The following is a 23,904-nucleotide window of genomic DNA, read 5'->3' on the forward strand; positions in this document are numbered from 1 at the left end:
GCATCTGTCCCGATGATAGAAAGGGAATCCATCGCCCAATTGGAGCCCTGAGCTGTGGAGGCCTCTCTGTACTGGACCACGGGCTGGCCACGAAGATCTGAAGGATACATCCAATGATCGGAAGCATAAAGCACCGTGTGGTGCCCACGGCCTCCCCGCAGCTCCACAGCAGCAGGCGCTCCTTGTGCCGCCACATGGCGCCTTTATACTTTATATTCTCAGCCTGTAGGCATGCGTATCAGCACTGGTGTTAGTGGAGTAGGGACACTGAAATCCAGAATGGCCCCCAACCCCCCTAGAACCACCCAACACCCACGTTTAGATGGGGTTTACACAGCAGCATTGTATGGGTTGTCAGCGCCAAGGACACACCAAGTATTGCACCCCCAACAGAGTAATAATGCCACCTGAGTGCCCCCATAGAACAGAATGTCACCTGAGTGCCCCCTTAAGACAGATAATGCCACCTGAGTGCCCCCTTAAGACAGATAATGCCACCTGAGTGCCCCCTTAAGACAGATAATGCCACCTGAGTGCCCCACAAAACAGATAATGCCCCATGTGCCCCATAAAACAAGTAATGCCCCGTGTGCCCCATAAAACATTTAATGCCCCCTGAGTGCCCCCATAAAACAGATAATGCCTCTGAGTGCACCCCTAAAATAGATAATGCCCCGTTAGTGCTGCCATAAAACAGATAATGCCTCTGAGTGCACCCATAAAACAGATAATGCCCCCTGAGTGCCCCCATAAAATGAACAATCTCCCCTCAGTGCACCAATAACACAGGTAATGCCCCATGAGTGCCCACATAAAACAGATAATGCCCCATGAGTGCCCACATAAAACAGATAATGCCCCCTGAGTACCCACATAATACAGATAATGCCCCCTGAGGGCCCCTATAACACAGATAATGCCCACTGAGTGCCCCCATAAAATGAGCAATCCCCCCTGAGTGCCCACATAACACAGATAATGCCCCATCAGTGCCCACATAAAACAGATAATGCCCCCTTAGTGCCCACATAAAATAGATAATGCCCCGAGTGCCCACATAAAACAGATAATGCCCCCTGAGTGCCCCATAGCACAGATAATGCCCCGTCAGTGCCCATATAGAACAGATAATGCCTCCTGAGTGCCCACATAAAACAGATAATGCCCCCTGAGTGCCCACATAAAACAGATATTGCCCCCCGAGAGCCCCTATAACACAGACAATGCCCACTGAGTGCCCCCATAAAATGAACAATTCCCCCTGAGTGCCCCAATAACACAGATAATGCCCCGAGAATGCCAACATACAACAGATAATGCCTCATGAGTGCCCACATAAAACAGATTATGGAACCCGTAGAAGCACCAGGTCGGTGCGAAACGGCCGTCGTTCGGCTCCCACAGGTCTTTTATGTACACCCCCGTGCCGTGAAGATGCTATATCAATAAAGTTACCTGCAAGAGATCGGTGAGTGCAGCCATCATTTCTTCTTAAGTTGCATTGGGCAGTACGGTTATTCCTGGTTATTGCACCCGTGATCAGAAGCTGAGCAGCACCGCAGTACACACGTAGGAGCTCCACTGACAGTAGCGGATAGTGCGGGTGCTTTTTCTTCGCATATAGATTATGTCCCCTGAGTGCCCACATAAAACAGATAATGCCCTCTGAGTGCCCCATAACACAGATAATGCCCCGTCAATACCGCTATAGAACAGATAAAGGTTTCTGAGTGCCCAAAATTTTAATGTTTGCACCATGTGGCCAACAACAACATTTAAATTCATTTAGTATATACCGGTATTATCAGTTAAATATTTTTTTCTACACTTATGAGCCACTTCTCTTCCTTTCCAAGCCTCGTGAACTCCTCATTCACTGAACTAACTGAAAAAAAATGCTAAAATGTATTTGGCTCAAAATAAGATGGGGATTGCCCCCTTATTGAGGGATCATATTGCAGCTGGCTATTGAAGTCTATGGAGAGAAGGGTGTAATTAGATACATTCAATTACTGAGGCATGGTGCAGGTGTTAGCTCATACTTGCCTCACTCTTGTTGTAAGTTGTAGCAGTTGGTTAGTGTCTTCACTGAAGACCCTTGGAGGATTGCTGGTGTGACATCTCGGTTGTCTTCTCAATCTAAGTATTTTCCCCCCAACCGTCTTCTCTCTCTGTCTTAGGTTATATTGGGGACTGACAAGTGCTCACCCCGTCCCCTCCCTATGTAGGGCATATCGCTAGGGAGGGATTATGTTCCTGCTCGGCGATAGGTGCCGAACCTATATGGGGATGTTTAGGGCAGACAGGGTGATTTTAGTAAAATAAGGCAGCACGCTGCTGCGCCAAAACATGCAAACATGAAATACGAAAATTGAATTGCATTACTGCACTAGAAATATGAAAAAATGAGAAAGTTTAGCGCATTTTTTCATATTTCTAGTGCAGTAATGCAATTCAATTTTCATGTTTAATGTTTGCAGGTTTTGGCGCCGCAGTGTGCTGCCTTATTTATTTGACTGTATATGAGTTGGTGACTGTGGGTTCAGCACCTGTTCACACTTAGTCTATGTTTGGATGTGACAGTCAGTTATTTGAAGGGTGATTTTAGATCTGCCAAGGGGTCTCTACTCCCCTCTTCCGCAGTGTTTGGGCCCCCCTTCCCTCTTCCCGTTATGTTTTTATTTTTTCATTACTGTGTTAGTAATGGGGGTTTCTGATTGACGTCTCTCCATTACTAACCCCAGGACTTGATGCCAGCTGGGATGTTCTACAAATCACAGCTGTCGTCAAACCCAACTACCCGTCATGCTGGGTGAAGGATAAGTAAGTTCACAAAGAAAAAAATACTTTATTTGAATAAAGACTTCCCCGTGCTAATCCTCGTTCACCAATTTATTGGAAAAAACAATTCCATGTAGGTCCACAGTAACACAACAAATCCGAAGTAGTCCAGAAATGGTTAACTGAAAGATATGAAAAGACAGAAATAAAGACAATAAACAGTCCCTTGTTCACCAATTTATTACCCAAAATGTTTTCTGATATACGGTGGCTTGTAAAAGTATTCACCCCCTTGGCTTTTTACCTATTCTGTTACATTACAACCTGTATTTAAATATTTTTAGAACTCAATTTGTGTGTGATACATCAGCATTAAATAGTCTAAGTGAAGTGAGAAAAATATAGGCATCAATTACATTTATGGCATCAAATAACTAAAAATTGTTCACCTCTTTTGCTATGAAGCCCATAAAAATTTCTGGTGCATGCAATTTCCTTCATAAGTCTCATGCTTAGTGACCGGACATCCCCCTGTGTGCGATCAAAGTGTCACATGTCTGTCACTATATACACTTTACCTTTTCTGAAAGGCCACAGAGGCTGCAACACCATTAACAAGACACCACGAAGAACAAGGAGATCGCCAAACAACACCATGAAGACCAATGAGATGTCCAAACAACGCCATGAAGACAAAGAAGATCTCCAAACAACATCAAGAAGACCAAGAAGATGTCCAAACAACACCATGAAGACCAAGGAGATCTCCAAACAAGTGAGGGACAAAGTTGTTGAGAAGAACAAGTTAGGGTTGGGTGGTAAAAAAAATCTCCCAATCTCTGATGATGTCCTGTAGCACCATCAAATCCATTATCACAAATGGAAAGAACATGGTACCACCACAAACTTGCCAAGAGAGGGCGCCCATCAAAACTGTCAGCCCGGGCAAAGATTGCATTAATCAAAAGAGGCAGCACAGAGACCAAACGTAACCCTGAAGGAGCTGCAGAGTTTCCAGGCAGAGACTGGAGTGTCTGTCCATACAACCACAATAAACCGGACACTCCATAGAGGTGGCCTTTATGGAAGAGTGGGCAGAAAGAAGCCTTTACTTACACACAAAAATTGTAAGACTTGTTTTGAGTTTGCCAAACAACACATGGGAGATTCCCCAAATGCATGGAGGAAGGTGCTGTGGTCAAATGAGACCAAAGTTTATATTTTTGGCCACCAAGGTAAATGCTATGTCTGGCATGAAGATTGCTGTCCATCAGAGGAAACCATCTAACTTGAAGGAACTGGAGCAATCATATTTTGCCTTAAGGAATAGGCAAAAATCCCGGTGACAAGATGTGGAAAGCTCATAGCGACTTGCAGCTGTAATTACCGCAAAAGGAGGCTCTACAAAGTACTGACTTTAGGGGGATGAATATTTATGCACACTGAAGTTTACCATTATTTTGTCCTATTTGTTGTTTGCTTCACAATAAAAAGAAAAACAAATGTTCACCGTTGTAGACATGTTCTTTACATGAACTGATGCAAACCCTCAACAAAAATAGTGAAATTCTACGCTGTGAGGTAGCAAAACATGAACAGTGCCGAGGGGGCAAAATCTTTCGCAAACCACTGTAGTCCGCGTTCCTCAGTTCTGTCTCTGGCATCTGTGAATAGCAGTAAAGTAAATATTAAACCCTGCTTATATGCCTGCTGTAATGTAAGCTCTCCCTCCTAGATCATTGCCCCATGAACAGCTTCCAGAGGAGAGTGTGCCGAGCATCTCGTCACCGGGCCTTATACAAGACCCAATGATGTAGTGCGGCCGGCAAACACAGTAATTCCAGTAACCAACATGGCTACTGCATTACCATGTATGGCGCGCAATCCCCGCATATTTATTGGTTGTCTAACAGGTGCAAAACATGCTGAGCGGGGACTCGAGCATAGCGCTCGACACCTGTGATACTCGATCGAGTAGCAAGTGTACTTGAGCACCCCGATGCTTGATTGAGTATCGAGCAGTGGCGAGCACCATCGCTCATCACTATTGGATTGACAGCTACACTGCTCAGTATTGCTGTATATTGTCCTTCACACTGCTGCTCTCTAGCAAGTGTTTATCTTACCCCAGAGCTGGATTCACACTTACACTGCTCAGTACTGCTATTTAATGTCCTTCACACTGCTGCTCTCTGGCAAGTGTTTATCTTACCCCAGAGCTGGATTCACACTTACACTACTCAGTATAATGTCTTTCATCCTAGCGCTGCTTCTGAATATGTGCTACATAGAGACAGGAGAGCAGGAATCCCTCATGTCTGGGTGTGCTGTGTATGGGACACATCATAGCAGCTAGCTTCTACCCACCAGCTCAGAGACAACCAAAAATTAAAGAAACTCCAATGAAGAAAATTGCTAAAAAAAATAGTGTAATTTCTCATGTGTACACCTGACAATTTATTCTGAAAAGTCAATGGAAATGTCACGTACGCTTTAAGCCTAAAACTAGAAAATTGCACAAACCCACACCTTCTCATAGCAGGTGTAGATTCAGTTTTGTGACATTGGGACAGTCTGTGGGTTGGAGATCGCTGATGTGAAAGCTTCTTCATATGGTCTTAGAGATAAATGCCTGAACTCTTCCAAGCAATGTGATTGTCACCGGAGAGGTGCAGGCTTCACGCGACGTGCAGGTGTTTTGACAAATTTATTTTTTTCAATTGTTTTAATAAATTAAGTAAAAAAAAAAAAACAACTACCCCTCCCCCTGTGAATAATTGTCATCTTGCAGCTGTCATGACATAAAGGCAGAGCTGACAATCGACCATGATTGGTCGAAAGAAATGACACTAATCAAAAGGGTGAAATCGCTGTTGTGTTTTTGTCTTTCCTTGCTGAGTCTAATTTGCTTTTGAACATGCAAATTTTCTACTCTTGCAACTTGGCAGCCGGGCTTATTAATAGTTTAAACTACTAATTACTGTAATTCTAACACCGGCTTCCAAGAAACGTTGAACAAGTCAAGTTCCTCTGGAGGATTTTGCTGCACAGAATGATGATCTTGTTCTTCACTATAGGGTTACTCTTCAAACTGTTAAATTAAATTTGGGAACTTTGATTTCCGCGCTCGGCGTGTGTTTTCTTGCTCCTTTTTAAGTTAAATTGCTGAACAATGAGTCTCACGTACAAAGTCTGAGCTTCAATCAAATTACCGGTAGGCGCTGGATGGTGCATAAATTAGATTGGCAATTATTAACAATACCGAGAGTTTGAGATTAATTGCCGTCGTATTGAGCCGCGTCTACGATGACCCACTCGAAAAAAAATCTTCAGGTTAATAGCACAGTGGAGGCAATGACTTTACAAGTTCAATTCTTGGCCGTAACGTCCCCGGAATTGGAGCATAATAAGGTTAACCTGTCTTTAGATTGGAGCGGAAAGTATATATTTTTGTTTAATTCTTCCCGCTGAGTGCGATGCGGAATCCGCTATTGTTGGCTAAATCTGATAATGAAGTAAATGAAGGGCTTCGTTTAGTCAAAAGTCAACCGCAATTTGATCTTAATAATATTCATGACTTTGGTTAAATAATTTGGTGAATTTTTCAGCATAGACGACTTGTAGGATAAGTTTCTTACCGATGTCGGTTGAGTGGTGAAGCTGGAGTGAAGTCATGTAACATCTATAGGTCATGCTTAAGGCTGATGTACAGGTGCGAGTAGGAATCTATAGGGGGATTATGTATATATATCTTTAAAGTCCTTACGAATTTGGTAAGGCATAAACTTTAGGTCTTGCTCTTTGCATCCTTGCAGAACAGAGGTGTTGAAGGGGTTGCGGTTCTTTGGCGAGCTTTGTGTTTATTTTAATATTTACCTATATTGGCTTGCACTTGCCAGCACCATATCTTTCTTATCGGCCGTGGCACATTTTCCCATTCTCTTCAATGGAACAACACCTTGCAATACTCAATGCGCAGACAACTAGGAGCCACTTTGTAAGCCACAAACCCTTGAAAGAGCTGAGCGGCAGCGGGCCATTAAAATGGGTGCGACTTACAAACGCGTAGAGAAATAAACCGCATGTATCTTCTTCACTTCTACGTCTTTTTGGAATTAATGCCACCAGCAATAACCGACTTTCCACTTCTTCAAAATAAGAGTAGAACTCCGGCATTGATCCAATACTAATGGCCTAGCCAAAGACTAGACCATTCATTTGAAAAGGTTGGATATCCCCTTTGATGGGTCAGCCATTGACTTAGAAAGAAACTACAGTTACAGTTGAGCAAAACGATTTGCAGGACACTGTTGTTCCATTGGCCTCGTCAGTAGACTGTGGTCACCAGACTAGAGTCCTACAAACCTATTACTTGTGACATGTCGGGCAGCTCTTCTAATTAGTGGCCACCATGATGCCATGCATGTGTCCTAGTGTAATCACATTTAGGTGCCTACTAATAATAAAACGTTCCAGTGATATCTGTGAGTCTCAGGTCTTTGGTCTGGTGGTCACGGACAACGAATGTAGTTGATGAACCAGGGTCCTTGAAATATTTTCGCTCATATCTAGTAGATACCTTCAGGTGGCATTGGAGAGACAGTTTGCTTCCTTCTTGAATACTTTTTCCCTGGGACATTGACCATTAGACTTCTTGTACCAGCTGCATATCCTGAAGGAGAACTAGTACCTCCTAAGATCTGCTGTTCCCCATAGACTCAGCCATACATTGGTTAATCTGTGCACATCATGCCATGCTCCATAGACTGTGACACTGTGGTGTCTCATGGAGGTCTCTTTTGGCAGCACAATAGGTTTCTATGATGCCATAATGCCTAGTACCTTTTAGCTTTATAAAATGTGTCTCCCTTATGATGCGTCCCAATCCTTGGTGTATGTTGTTCGTCATTTGCTTCATAAAACCTCTTCTTTTGTTAGTAAAAATTACATATCCCTCCCCCATCTTGTAATAATTTCCATGCAGTCATGTCACCCTCGCATGCCTGTCTCTTGCTGTCTTTTTATTTTTCACTTCTAACTACAATTATCTTTTATTACTAATTAGAAATAATTCTGAATGTTAAGGTGATAAAAATCATTGTAATCCAAAGTGCTTCACATAAGGAAACACAACAGCTGAGTGCCCCACACATGAGGGATGCCGATATGGCCCCTGGTTTCATGTTTCCGCTTCTCAGCGGTGATCGGATCCATGGGCAGAATTGATTGATAAAATAGTGTGAAAAAATAATTCTTCCTTCACTGGATGCTAATGAAATCTGTAATTGTTCTTTATCAGAAGCAAAAATAATAGTTTTGCCATTGGGTCCGGCGTCACTGGAAGCAGCCAATGAATATCAATCAGATTCGTCTTCTACGCAAGTGGACGCTTACATCAAAGAGTCGTTCATTGAAGAAGAGATCACACCAAGAGGAGCCTGTCCACACAGCACAGCTCTTACATCACACCAGGAGGAGCCTGTCCACACAGCACAGCTCTTACATCACACCAGGAGGAGCCTGTCCACACAGCACAGCTCTTACATCACACCAAGAGGAACCTGTCCACACAGCACAGCTCTTACACCAGGAGGAGCCTGTCCACACAGCACAGCTCTTCCATCACACCAAGAGGAGCCTGTCCACACAGCACAGCTCTTACATCACACCAGGAGGAGCCTGTCCACACAGCACAGCTCTTACATCACACCAGGAGGAGCCTGTCCACACAGCACAGCTCTTACATCACACCAAGAGGAACCTGTCCACACAGCACAGCTCTTACATCACACCAAGAGGAGCCTGTCCACACAGCACAGCTCTTACATCACACCAGGAGGAGCCTGTCCACACAGCACAGCTCTTACATCACACCAGGAGGAGCCTGTCCACACAGCACAGCTCTTACATCACACCAAGAGGAGCCTGTCCACACAGCACAGCTCTTACATCACACCAAGAGGAGCCTGTCCACACAGCACAACTCTAACATCACACCAGGAGGAGCCTGTCCACACAGCACAGCTCTTACATCACACCAAGAGGAGCCTGTCCACACTGCACAGCTCTTACATCACACCAAGAGGAACCTGTCCACACAGCACAGCTCTTACATCACACCAAGAGGAGCCTGTCCACACAGCACAGCTCTTACATCACACCAGGAGGAGCCTGTCCACACAGCACAGCTCTTACATCACACCAGGAGGAGCCTGTCCACACAGCACAGCTCTTACATCACACCAGGAGGAGCCTGCCCACACAGCACAGCTTTTACATCACACCAGGAGGGGCCTGTCCACACTGCACAGCTCTTACATCACACCAGGAGGAGCCTGTCCACACAGCACAGCTCTTACATCACACCAGGAGGAGCCTGTCCACACTGCACAGCTCTTACATCACACCAGGAGGAGCCTGTCCACACAACACAGCTCTTACATCACACCAGGAGGAGCCTGTCCACACTGCACAGCTCTTACATCACACCAGGAGGAGCCTGTCCACACTGCACAGCTCTTACATCACACCAAGAGGAGCCTGTCCACACAGCACAGCTTTTACATCACACCAGGAGGAGCCTGTCCACACAGCACAGCTTTTACATCACACCAGGAGGAGCCTGTCCACACAGCTCAGCTTTTACATCACACCAGGAGGAGCCTGCCCACACAGCACACCTCTTACATCACACCAGGAGGAGCCTGCCCACACAGCACAGCTCTTACATCACACCAGGAGGAGCCTGCCCACACAGCACCACTTTTACATCACACCAGGAGGAGCCTGTCCACACTGCACAGCTTTTACATCACACCAGGAGGAGCCTGTCCACACAGCACAGCTCTTACATCACACCAAGAGGAGCCAGTCCGCTCAGCACAGCTTTTACATCACACCTGGAGGAGCCTGCCCACACAGCACAGCTCTTACATCACACCCGGAGGAGCCTGTCCACACTGCACAGCTCTTACATCACACCAGGAGGAGCCTATCCACACAGCACAGCTCTTACATCACACCAAGAGGAGCCTATCCACACAGCACAGCTCTTACATCACACCAAGAGGAGTCTGCCCACACAGCACAGCTCTTACATCACACCAGGAGGAGCCTGCCCACACAGCACAGCTCTTACATCACACCAGGAGGAGCCTGCCCACACAGCACAGCTCTTACATCACACCAGGAGGAGCCTGCCCACACAGCACAGCTCTTACATCACACCAGGAGGAGCCTGCCCACACAGCACAGCTCTTACATCACACCAGGAGGAGCCTGCCCACACAGCACAGCTCTTACATCACACCAGGAGGAGCCTGCCCACACAGCACAGCTCTTACATCACACCAGGAGGAGCCTGCCCACACAGCACAGCTCTTACATCACACCAGGAGGAGCCTGCCCACACAGCACAGCTCTTACATCACACCAGGAGGAGCCTGTCCACACAGCACAGCTCTTACATCACACCAAGAGGAGCCTGTCCACACTGCACAGCTCTTACATCACACCAGGAGGAGCCTGTCCACACTGCACAGCTCTTACATCACACCAGGAGGAGCCTGTCCACACTGCACAGCTCTTACATCACACCAAGAGGAGCCTGTCCACACAGCACAGCTTTTACATCACACCAGGAGGAGCCTGTCCACACAGCACAGCTTTTACATCACACCAGGAGGAGCCTGTCCACACAGCTCAGCTTTTACATCACACCAGGAGAAGCCTTTCCACACAGCACAGCTTTTACATCACACCAGGAGGAGCCTGTCCACACAGCACAGCTTTTACATCACACCAGGAGGAGCCTATCCACACAGCACAGCTCTTACATCACACCAAGAGGAGCCTATCCACACAGCACAGCTCTTACATCACGCCAAGAGGAGCCTGCCCACACAGCACAGCTCTTACATCACACCAGGAGGAGCCTGCCCACACAGCACAGCTCTTACATCACACCAGGAGGAGCCTGCCAACACAGCACCACTTTTACATCACACCAGGAGGAGCCTGTCCACACTGCACAGCTTTTACATCACACCAGGAGGAGCCTGTCCACACAGCACAGCTCTTACATCACACCAAGAGGAGCCAGTCCGCTCAGCACAGCTTTTACATCACACCTGGAGGAGCCTGCCCACACAGCACAGCTCTTACATCACACCCGGAGGAGCCTGTCCACACTGCACAGCTCTTACATCACACCAGGAGGAGCCTATCCACACAGCACAGCTCTTACATCACACCAGGAGGAGCCTGTCCACACAGCACAGCTCTTACATCACACCAAGAGGAGCCTATCCACACAGCACAGCTCTTACATCACACCAAGAGGAGTCTGCCCACACAGCACAGCTCTTACATCACACCAGGAGGAGCCTGCCCACACAGCACAGCTCTTACATCACACCAGGAGGAGCCTGCCCACACAGCACAGCTCTTACATCACACCAGGAGGAGCCTGCCCACACAGCACAGCTCTTACATCACACCAGGAGGAGCCTGCCCACACAGCACAGCTCTTACATCACACCAGGAGGAGCCTGCCCACACAGCACAGCTCTTACATCACACCAGGAGGAGCCTGTCCACACAGCACAGCTCTTACATCACACCAAGAGGAGCCTGTCCACACTGCACAGCTCTTACATCACACCAAGAGGAACCTGTCTACACAGCACAGCTCTTACATCACACCAAAAGGAGCCTGTCCACACAGCACAGCTCTTACATCACACCAAGAGGAACCTGTCCACACAGCACAGCTCTTACATCACACCAAAAGGAGCCTGTCCACACAGCACAGCTCTTACATCACACCAGGAGGAGCCTGTCCACACAGCACAGCTCTTACATCACACCAAGAGGAGCCTGCCCACACAGCACAGCTCTTACATCACACCAGGAGGAGCCTGCCCACACAGCACAGCTTTTACATCACACCAGGAGGAGCCTGTCCACACAGCACAGCTCTTACATCACACCAGGAGGAGCCTGTCCACACTGCACAGCTCTTACATCACACCAAGAGGAGCCTGTCCACACAGCACAACTTTTACATCACACCAGGAGGAGCCTGTCCACACAGCACAGCTCTTACATCACACCAGGTGGAGCCTGTCCACACAGCACAGCTCTTACATCACACCAAGAGGAGCCTGCCCACACAGCACAGCTCTTACATCACACCAGGAGGAGCCTGCCCACACAGCACAGCTTTTACATCACACCAGGAGGAGCCTGTCCACACAGCACAGCTCTTACATCACACCAGGAGGAGCCTGTCCACACTGCACAGCTCTTACATCACACCAAGAGGAGCCTGTCCACACAGCACAGCTTTTACATCACACCAGGAGGAGCCTGTCCACACAGCACAGCTCTTACATCACACCAGGAGGAGCCTGTCCACACAGCACAGCTCTTACATCACACCAAGAGGAGCCTGTCCACACTGCACAGCTCTTACATCACACCAAGAGGAACCTGTCCACACAGCACAGCTCTTACATCACACCAAGAGGAGCCTGTCCACACAGCACAGCTCTTACATCACACCAGAAGGAGCCTGTCCACACAGCACAGCTCTTACATCACACCAGGAGGAGCCTGTCCACACTGCACAGCTCTTACATCACACCAAGAGGAGCCTGTCCACACAGCACAGCTTTTACATCACACCAGGAGGAGCCTGTCCACACAGCACAGCTCTTACATCACACCAGGAGGAGCCTGTCCACACAGCACAGCTCTTACATCACACCAAGAGGAGCCTGTCCACACTGCACAGCTCTTACATCCCACCAAGAGGAACCTGTCCACCCAGCACAGCTCTTACATCACACCAAGAGGAGCCTGTCCACACAGCACAGCTCTTACATCACACCAAGAGGAGCCTGCCCACACAGCACAGCTCTTACATCACACCAGGAGGAGCCTGTCCACACTGCACAGCTCTTACATCACACCAAGAGGAGCCTGTCCACACAGCACAGCTTTTACATCACACCAGGAGGAGCCTGCCCACACAGCACAGCTCTTACATCACACCAGGAGGAGCCTGTCCACACTGCACAGCTCTTACATCACACCAAGAGGAGCCTGTCCACACAGCACAGCTTTTACATCACACCAGGAGGAGCCTGCCCACACAGCACAGCTCTTACATCACACCAAGAGGAGCCTGCCCACACAGCACAGCTTTTACATCACACCAGGAGGAGCCTGTCCACACAGCACAGCTCTTACATCACACCAGGAGGAGCCTGTCCACACTGCACAGCTCTTACATCACACCAAGAGGAGCCTGTCCACACAGCACAGCTTTTACATCACACCAGGAGGAGCCTGCCCACACAGCACAGCTCTTACATCACACCAGGAGGAGCCTGCCCACACAGCACAGCTCTTACATCACACCAGGAGGAGCCTGCCCACACAGCACAGCTTTTACATCACACCAGGAGGAGCCTGTCCACACAGCACAGCTTTTACATCACACCAGGAGGAGCCTATCCACACAGCACAGCTCTTACATCACACCAAGAGGAGCCTGTCCACACTGCACAGCTCTTACATCACACCAACAGGAGCCTGTCTGCACAGCACAGCTCTTACATCACACCAGGAAAATCCCGCCCAAGAGAGAACATGAATAGATAAAATATACATTTACTAAACTGCTAAAAACGACAGAAAAGAAAATAATTTTGGAGGTTACATGTAACATTTTGGGCTATACTACGTCTTGTTTGTCTACAGCTATAAATATGTTGATTTTTTTGCGGGTAGCTTTTTCAAACTCTAAATCATAATTTAAAAAAAAATAAAGGTTTTGCGAAAATCATCCTCAGAACTAACATACTGGTGGTGTGACGTGGAGTTAGGAGACTGTATGAAGTATATTTAGACCGTCACCGCACAGCGCCTCTGTGACCCGTCTCTTTAAACAATCTGTGTGACTTTCCCAACTTTTGTTCAATAAACTTGCCAGGCGAAGTTTCTCTGTAAAAGTTAGTGACTGAGACACACACAAGATTCCTTTCAGGCTGACACTTCACACGGCTTCTACCTGACTTTGTGTCGCCTAGATCCGCTCCGCTTTGTTTTGGCACCCGTCCCAGCTTCCATGCAAACCCGTCTGTCTTTCTCCAAAAGCTTCAAGTGGAAACATAGTTGAACCGTTCCACTCAAGCACCTCTGTGTTCCTTCAGTCTTTCCCAACTCGCCATCTACTATAAAAAGACCATTTCCTGGAACAATCTGTTCTAAATGGGTCAAGTAAAGATACAAATTTCCAATATCAAATGCCCCAAAGTGACAACTCCCTTTATAACTGCCAAATTAGGAGAACGTTAAAATCCCTGCAGCTTCAGACGGAGCGCAAATGTATCAATGGAAGGAAACTAATGACTTACAAAGTAGCAAAACTTTTATTTTACTTTTAATAAGTTTGTTTCAGCTTGGAAAGTTACAAAACTTTGCAAATCACTTTATTAGAGGATTTGTCTTATATCTGTAAAACAAATTGCATGTAAGTGGCTTCCAAACCCCTGATTTTCCCCAGTCTGTGCCTTAGCTGCACTGCTATCCTCCGGAGTACAGATGATGGCAGTGATGGCTCAGCACCTCTGTCTCACTATCTCTAATCTGCTGTAGGAGACTGTTCTGATCAGCCGAACACTCAGCGGAGGAGACTGGAGCTGACAAATCACTGCCATCATCTGTACTCCAAATGGGTATCTTCTGATATTAGCGCCATGGAAGGCAGCATATGGGAAAAGCCGGTGCGGAAGCCACATACCTGCAATTTTTTACAGGTATGAGTCTGTGTGCACTTTTATGCTCTCTGCTATTTTCAGGCTTTTTTTTTTTGGTCCTTAAACCAGACCAGCCTACCACAGGCTGAGAGTCGTTCAACACTGATCTGAAGTTGCGAGGAAAATGGCGCATGAGCACCAGCACATAAGTTACAATTGTTCTGTGTGCTGTCCGTCTATGGTCCGTCCGTTGCTTCCATGGACAGAGCATAGACAACAAAAAAAACACTTGTGTGAATGTACCCAAAGTCCTACAAGAGTTGATGGAGGACTACAAAACTCGCTAGTTTGTGTCTGCAAAATACATTCATTGAGATCTACAACATGCATTAGCTCAGACCTACAAAGTGCACAGGAGAATGCTCTGGTTGAGGTCTGTCTCATGTAATCTTTTAACCTACAAAGTGCACTGGTCATAGTCTACAAAGTGCACTGGCCATGGCCTACAAAGTGCACTGGTCATGACCTACAAAGTGCACTGGTCATGGCCTACAAAGTGCACTGGTCATGACCTACAAAGTGTACTGGTCATGGCCTACAAAGTGCACAGTCCATGGCCTACAAACTGTACTGGTCATAATCTACAAAGTGCACTGGTCATAGTCTACAAAGTGCACTGTCCATGGCCTACAAAGTGCACTGTCCATGGCCTACAAAGTGCACTGGTCATAGTCTACAAAGTGCACTGGTCATAGTCTACAAAGTGCACTGGTCATGGCCTACAAAGTACACAGGTCATGGCCTACAAAGTGCACTGGTCATAGTCTACAAAGTGCACTGGCCATGGCCTGCAAAGTGCACTGGTCATAGTCTACAAAGTGCACTGGTCATGGCCTACAAAGTGCACTGGTCATGGCCTACAAAGTGCACTGGTCATGGCCTACAAAGTGCACTGGTAATAGTCTACAAAGTGCACTGGCCATGGCCTATAAAGTGTACTGCTCAGAATCTACAAAGTGCACTGGCCATGGCCTACAAAGTGCACTGGTCATAGTCTACAAAGTGCACTGGCCATAGTCTACAAAGTACACTGGTTATAGTCTACAAAATGCACTGGTCATAGTCTACAAAGTATACTGCTCATAATCTACAAAGTGCACTGGTCATGGTCTACAAAGTACACTGGCCATGGCCTACAAAGTGCACTGGCCATGGCCTACAAAGTGCACTGGTCATGGCCTACAAAGTGCACTGGTCATAGTCTACAAAGTGCATTGGTCATAGTCTACAAAGTGCACTGGATATAGTCTACAAAGTGCACTGGTCATAATCTACAAAGTGCACTGGCCATGGCCTACAAAGTGCACTGGTCATGGCCTACAAAGTGCACTGGTCATAGTCTACAAAGTGCATTGGTCATGGCCTACAAAGTGCACTGGTAATAGTCTACAAAGTGCACTGGCCATGGCCTATAAAGTGCACTGGTCATAGTCTACAAAATGCACTGGTCATAGTGTACAAATTGCACTGGTCATAGTCTACAAAGTGCACTGGTCATGGTCTACAAAGTGCACTGGCCATGGCCTACAAAGTGCACTGGTCATGGCCTACAAAGTGCACTGGCCATGGCCTATAAAGTGTACTGCTCAGAATCTACAAAGTGCACTGGCCATGGCCTATAAAGTGCACTGGTCATAGTCTACAAAATGCACTGGTCATAGTGTACAAATTGCACTGGTCATAGTCTACAAAGTGCACTGGTCATGGTCTACAAAGTGCACTGGTCATGGCCTACAAAGTGCACTGGTCATAGTCTACAAAATGCACTGGTCATAGTCTACAAAGTGCACTGGTCATACCAAATAAGCCCTCAATTACAACCATGGAGGACCGTGAGAATAAGGTCAGCCTACAAAATAGTCCTCCAAAGAAAAGAGATCATATAAAAGTAATTTTTATTAATATAAATTACTTTTATATGATCTCTTTGCTTTGGAGGACTATTTTGTAGGTTGCACTAGTCATGGTCTACAACGTGCACTAGTGATGGCCTACAAAGTGCACTGGTCATCGTTCAAAGTGCATTGGTTGAGGCTTACAAAATGCACTGATTGAGGCCTAAAACATCTTTACACTGCAGAAAGGGCACATTGTATAATTCTGTTACTGGCAGGTCATGGGTCGGCATTGTTATGACCATGATGGCATGTCCTTTGCTAAGATGTTCCTGTTTGTTGCATGCACGTTGCCTGCCTCATTCTGTGTGTGTCTTCCATAAATTGTGTGTGATTAATGCCCAAACTGTTTTTGTTTTGTTTTTTGTTTTGTTTTTTTTCTTTTTCCCTTTTTGTAGAAATTATTGAATCTACCACCACTAGTCCTGTCACCAACTCAGGTCAGTGTCCACATACGCTCCAGTATGCCTGGGTACTCTCTCTGCTTTGCCATATCATCTGGCATCTTCCAAGCCGGCTGTCGCTGCTGCTGTTGTCGTCTGTACATTGCTCTGTTTTATATGTTTGTTTGTCCCTCATCAGCTGGCATCTAACATCTCTTCTATGCAATCAGCCAATTTGTGGGTTAAAGTTCTAATCTTATCTCGAAATTTGATGTAAAGTGCGTCACCATATAAATGGCCTTACAAAGAACATAGCAGACTGTATCGTTTTTTTCTAACTTGACCTACAAAGTATCACCGAAAAACATGACTTCCAAAGAACAAAACGTTCTTCTGATGCTCTCGACCAGATTGGGTCACGCACTGCTGCTTCTTATTCTTGGCCGTAGTCTTTTTCTCACTTTCACGTGAGTTGACCGGGTGCTTTGGAGGGATCCGAGGGCCATGATTTACTCTTGTCCTTTTCTCCAAACCTTCTGGTCTCCAGTTCCACCACTTCCATTTTTCTCGCTTCCTAGACCATGCTCTTATGGCCATGATCCTGGCTATGGCCACCATGACATCGCTGTTATCTTCTCTCTAGATGTTACAAGATTTGGTTTTTTTTATAGGATAAGATGAAACTACCCACAAAATGGCTGCATAGACTTAGCTCATGGGGTTACGGAAAGATGGCGAACTTCTAACCAGAGCAAATACGGAAATGGGTCAAATGCTGGAAATAACGCGCTTTAACAGTCTACAGCTTCTTCTTTACTGTCTGTTGTTTTTATGCTTCACAAATATCTATTTCGGGGAACTAAATCGGTATTCTCATCGGAGGTATTTATGGCATTTATGGGGTGAGTTCACGAGACTTCTGTTCTCCAGATTGGCAAGGGTAGCGGTGGTGGAACCGGCAACTGTCCTTAGATATGCCGAGAATGCCTGAGATGGGAATACCCCTTTAACTAATGAAAGTTTTCAATAAATGTTTTTTTTTTTTCAGAGAAACGAAAAACATTTCTGTTAACTTTTAACTTTTCACAGAATATTATATACTGTAGTTTAATAATATAGTTCTATGAAGCCAAGAACCTCGGTCCTCGAGGAGCAGATTCATCCTGGGTCTTGGCTGAAGCGGGACAAGTCCAGGACATGGAGCAGACGGACCCTTTGTTCCTTTACATTGGAGAAGGGGTCTGACTTGGCAGCCAGCCCCCTTCATACAACACCGAATGCTCTGCCCTGTGACCGAGCCAGGACCTGGGATAGATCGGTCCACTGGAGGATCGGGGCTTCTGGCCCAGTGCAGCCATATTAGTAAGTTATGTAACTTTTTATTAGAAATGTTTTATAATCATTATTTGCCTGGAAAACGCCGGACATAAAGGTAATGAGCTGATTTGCCGTCTGCTCCACGTTAGGAGAATTTAGGATACATTTTGTAGTTGGGATTCATCTTTGGCCCATTGGGGTGAAAAAATAATTTACCCTTTGTGTCCTGGAGACAGCAAATCAGTGAATCGGCCCAAATGATTGTCTCCTCTCTAGTTGGGTTGTCCGTGTGCGAGTTGCCTGAATTTGCGTTGGTTTCTTGCCGTTCTCCACCGTCTGCTTGAACCACAGGTTTCATGTATGAATGATCGCTGCCCGAGAACCATAGAACCATGTGCGGGCTCAAAGATGTTCTTGGGTTCAGAACTGTCCCATATTCCTCTTTTTCTAAAGTAGCTTTGTGATCCCAGGCACTGCTACCAGTTCATATGCAGAGTGCAGCAATCAAGATGAGTTTGTCATCGACTGCTGCGCTCTGCATAGGCAGTGACTAAGTTGACAAAGTTGTTTTCAGCATAAGGAAGTGAGCTTTTGTCATCACGATCACTTCCTATGCAGAGCACAGAAGACAAAGACAAACTCATCTCCACTACTGTGCTCTGCATAGGCAGCAACCAAGATAATAGAAGCTAATAAATGAAGACAGTATCGGATCATGTGCACCGGGTTCTCCTGCAGCTCTCTGCTTCTCCTTGTCCACGAGTCAAGGGGCACAAAATACTTGCCTTGCCCCGGCCGCTGGTAACCCACCCAACGCCCCTGAATAAAGAGGTTGTCCATTCCTTTGTATCTAATGGAAAGTTCTGCATTGTTACTATATATTTTGTGCCTCTTGTCCTCCGTGTTCCAGATCTCCACCTGCTGCTTATGAACGAAAACATTCCCAGACAAATGTTTTCTCATCCATAACTTGGTAGATCGCACGGATGAGAATTCAGATGAAGACTCATCTGGTTTTTTGCTGATCAAGGAAAGAGATAACTTGTAATTAAAAGTATATTAGGAAGTTGAAACTAATCTTTATAAAGTGATGGAGCTTCATTTATGTCAACCAGAAAAAACCCTTTAAAAGATGTGGACACCATTGGAGACATTTGTACTTGGGGCTAAGGATGATTGGACCCGAGGACGCCTGGATTCCAAAGTTCGGTTTGGGTACCAGAACTTTACCCGAATTTAAACATGAACCCAAACCCCTATGAAATGTGTGGGGACCTGAACTTCGGAGCTGGAAAATTCTCCCTCTCCTCCCGAACTTCCAGGAGAAGTCCGTGTTCAGAGTTCAGCACCGGATATTAAGGGACTGGTACGAACCCCGAACTTTAAAGTTCAGGTTCGCTCATCTCTATTTGGGGCTAAAAAAACATTTTTGCAATTGAGTTGACGTTCCTTGTTTCCCTGCACAAAAGGCAGACAATTGAGTTAGGAACTCCCCTCCAGAAGGTGCTCACCAACCGATCCTCAGTTAACTCATTCTATAACCAGCAGGGAAATAAAGTCTGTAAAAGTCTAATGGTGCAAATTATTTAATGAATCCCAATTGTAAAAATTATTTTTCCTCCCCCCCCCCCCCCACAAAGAAATATTTAAGTAATGTCTCCAAATGTGTTCATATGATTATAATTGACAGGTGTCGCTGCGGATCGGGGGGGCGCTCAGCGGGTGCCAGAGACGTTGGTTTGGTCTGGAGGCTCGTTGGCCATGCCGTAGATGTTTCCTGCTTTCTGCTCTGACTAATAGGGGAATCTTTAGTGGAAGACCCCACCTGTCCTAGTAAACCAGCAGGGACGATGAATACGTTTGCAAATCCATGAATCGACTAAACAATCTCCTTTGTCCGTCACCTCTGGAGCAGAAATTGCCGCATTTAGCACCGACTGATCTAGCTGTAGCATCTAGGGCAGAGCACGTGTCCGCAGCGCACAGACGGAGCCGACACCGCAGCGCCGACGAGACGGATTACTTTATTTGTGTTTGGACAGATTTCAACATCGCTCTTAACAAAAAAAAAAAAGAAAAAGTAATTATTCCTTATGTGCCCCGTCCCTGCTTCTCAGCCCAATATTCTGTGAGGATTGGATGGCAATGGCGCGGCGCAGGTATAAAGTGACCTATTTTTGGAACTTAATTTAAAACAACGAGAATTAAATGGTAAAATGCGTAATGAAATGTCATCAGTCACTTTGGCGAGCCGGATCTCTCATTCTGATGGCAGAAATATCCGCGTGTTTATCTTTCTTTATTTCTTCGCTGCAACAATTTACTTGATGGATATTAATGCAGCAGAGACGATCGCAACAGGTGACATGAAGAAGTGACAAGTCTCTGTTGATTTTAATGCCCCCATACTGAGACAATCCTATCAAGCAGGCATAAAAGCGCGGCGTCAGTACATTGCGCCAAGAGACTCCCGCACTTCTGTCTTCTGTTTTCTTTTTCCTCCTCTTCTTATACATTGTTTCTCTGTCTTATTCCGACTTCTCTGCTCTCAAAGTTTTGCTCGAGAGAATGCTACTTTTATTGTAGTCTTTTATTGGGAAGTTTTATGGCTGATCCATGCAGATCTCACCTCTGGGACCTGCATCTGGAGAAAAGGACCCTTCTTGTGCCGCTGGAAATACATCGACGACTCTCTTTATTCACTTCTATAGGATTTCTGTGAATTTACCCCAAATGATAGAGAGAAATATCCCTTTATGGTCTTTAAAGAGCCAGAACTGAGATCTGCAAACTTTTGGCAGTCGCAACAATGTATTTAAATCTTCACATGTAATACTCCATTTCTCCTCTAGTGGCCACTATAGAGATCAACTGTATGGGGGATCCCAAGAGCCAAGGCTGTGGCAGGCAGGTGATCACTGTGCGGCTCTTACAGAAAATGATTTCATAATAATGTGATAATCTATTTAAAAGTAAAGCCCCTGCCAAAAAAAACCCACACAATGACCCAGTATTTAGTTATCGGAGTGGGAAAGGGGGTTATGTAAACTTTTGATTGATGTGCGATTGGTCCAATTCCCTCTGTCGTGGCCACATTAGTTGATCAGCGATTACACTTATGGAAACTTTCATTCTTTAGAACTTCTACATATGAAATGTAAAGTTTTTGCAATGTTCAGATTGAGACTGAAATCCAAAGGATTTGATATTAAGGGAAACTATTGTCAGAAGCTCAAACCCAAAAAGCTAATTTCGAAGATCACTTTTTAGTTTTTTTGATAAATTCGTCCATCTGCAGTCACCACTAGGGGGAGCTCCATGTACAGTGGAGAGTTCTATGTATGCAGTGAGCTCCCTCTAGTGGTGGCTGCCGGTAGTGAAATGTCATCATTTCATGCCTCATCATTGTAGAGGATTGTATGAAGTTATAGCAAAACTTGTTTTTCTTTCTTTTCTTATTTCACACTTCACATTCACATCCAAAGCTGCTTTTAGATGAAAATTATTGAGCTACATTCTGGTCAGTAACTAAACAGTTTAACCAGGGGAAGGTAAAACATAGCGCAACTAAAAATGAGCACAAGTTAGGAAAACTATCAAGTTCCCGATTCATCATCATATTTATTCCTATTTTTCGTTTTTCTTGTTTTAAGGCTGCTTTCTGTTTGGCACCAAATTTTTCTAAGTTGCGTCTATTTTCTGATTTTCCCTCCTTCTTTTATTCTCTATTTTTTGGATGTGATTTTTCTTATCCAGGTGTTTCAAAATGTTGCACAATTTTTGCACAAATGTCCTTCCAGTCCCCCCACCCTAGAGCGTTTTTTTTTGGACACTAGAAATTTTTATGCAAATGTTAGTGTTGCATGTAACATTTTTAAAAGAACACTTTTTGCTTTAAATAGGTGCAGAATGTAAAAGACAAAAAAGAGTATTTTGGATTTTGAGGACTTTGACACGTAAAAGTAACTTAAAAAATGATTATGATGAACTGGAATCGGGCCCTATATATTGCAAATAAGTCTCCAAAGTAAGACTTTTTTTTCTGCAGTTTTCGTGTGCAGCCACTAGAGGCAGTGTTTGTCACCTGTAACTTTGCATTAAACTATCTCCTTTGCTTTGTAAACAGTTTGGTAAATAGCTAATCAGCCTACGATACAAGATAACAACTGTCCCCGGAGACCGGAGAAGCAAAATGTATTAAATTGTGATGAATTAATCTACATACTCATCGAGTGAAGCCAATTATGCAGTTTGTGGTTGGTAATTGAGTACTGATTAACCTAAGCAGTGCAGTGATTACTTATGGTACCTTTCAGATACTAAACAAACATTATACACGAGTTTCCCGGATTTTGTGCCATTTCTTAGGATCGTGGCTGCATCTTTCTTGCGTTATTCGCACTGTATACTTTTTTGAGATTTTTCATCCTAGCCCCCTTTAGTGTCTGAGCTCATTATATTTGATGGGGGTAGAAATATTTTGAAATTGTCAATATTTTAAAGCCATTTTTACATAAAACTTCTTAAAAGACATTTCTGCATTGAGTCAGAAATCTGCAAAACCTTGAGTCATCGTCTTATGCCAAGTTACTAAAGTTTGTTCAGCCGGAATTGACATCATGAAGAGTTATCGACCAACTTTTTGAAGGATCAAAATATTATGTAACAAACCATAGATGTATTATTATAAGAAACATGGCTGCATAGCAGACAAAACGGAAAAAGTGGATCATTTCATCCCCATGACCCCGACCTTTCCTATAGGACTATTCCCAGTATCATATCCCCTGTCCACTGGTGGTGACACTGATCGCTGGGGTTCCAGGAAGTCATAACCTCAGCAATCATCTTTGCCGTCTTGAATGGAGTGTATTAATTCACGCTCCATTCATTGTCTATGGGAAAGCCCTTGTAAGAGTAAAACATGCATACGGTTCTGGCATTCAGGTTGCAGATGCTGAGAACAGAAGAAATACAAATGTATGTCATTTCCAGTGATCTCCAGGTTCTTCCTGGAGTGTTCACATATTTATACCCGTCGTGATTACACACACACGTGCTCTGTATGTGAATTTTGGCAGTTCTGACATAGTAAGAAGCAATATCCATGGCTGTATATAAGTGAAAGACACTTGATGTGTCCTCCCATCTCAGTCATATTAGGTTCTTTGTTCCAGTCTTCTTATGAGAACTATCAGACCCAAAGTCTAAAAGAACAGAACTGTATTTTAGGTTGCAGTGCACGGACCAATGTTATTCAATGGGGCAGTTCAGGTGAGCGATTATCTTCACTGATCAAATCTGCCCGCTCAAGATGCTTCCGTGTGTCGGATCAGAGCTTGAATGGAGCGGAGTTCAGATTTGAGCACTTACACTGCTCCATTCAAGACTGAGCCCTGCAGAGCCGGGTTCCCAGACTTCAGAAGCCCATTCTTTGGATTTCTGGGGCCCCGAGATAACAGTAAGGTGTTCTCCATCCTATGCAAAGGGGACAATATATGATTCCTTTAGAATAGATAGATAGATAATAGAAAGATAGATAGATAATAGAAAGATAGATAGATAGATAGATGATAGATAATAGATAGATACATAGATAATAGATAGATAGATAGATAGATAGATAGATAGATAGATGATAGATAATAGATAGATGGATAGATAGAAAAATGGAACAGCACTGTATGCATGAGTGCAAGGCCC

The 23,904-nt window shown here is 45.2% G+C and overlaps 1 protein-coding gene across 2 annotated transcripts in view; it reads left to right on the forward strand.

Moving 5' to 3' along the window:
• The window catches only part of NEGR1 (neuronal growth regulator 1), a 548,474-nt gene that overhangs the window by 457,610 nt on the left and 66,960 nt on the right, over nt 1-23,904 (forward strand). The window contains exon 7 of one of the 2 annotated variants that reach the window (XM_077277581.1): nt 16,900-16,941. The exons of the other annotated variant lie outside the window; for it this stretch is intronic. Coding sequence (XP_077133696.1) covers nt 16,900-16,941 — 42 coding nt within the window. The remainder of the gene's footprint in view (nt 1-16,899; nt 16,942-23,904) is intronic. 2 annotated transcript variants of the gene reach the window in all.

This window comes from Ranitomeya variabilis, chromosome 8, assembly GCF_051348905.1.
Source record: "Ranitomeya variabilis isolate aRanVar5 chromosome 8, aRanVar5.hap1, whole genome shotgun sequence".
In the NCBI taxonomy this organism is placed as follows: Eukaryota; Metazoa; Chordata; class Amphibia; order Anura; family Dendrobatidae; genus Ranitomeya; species Ranitomeya variabilis.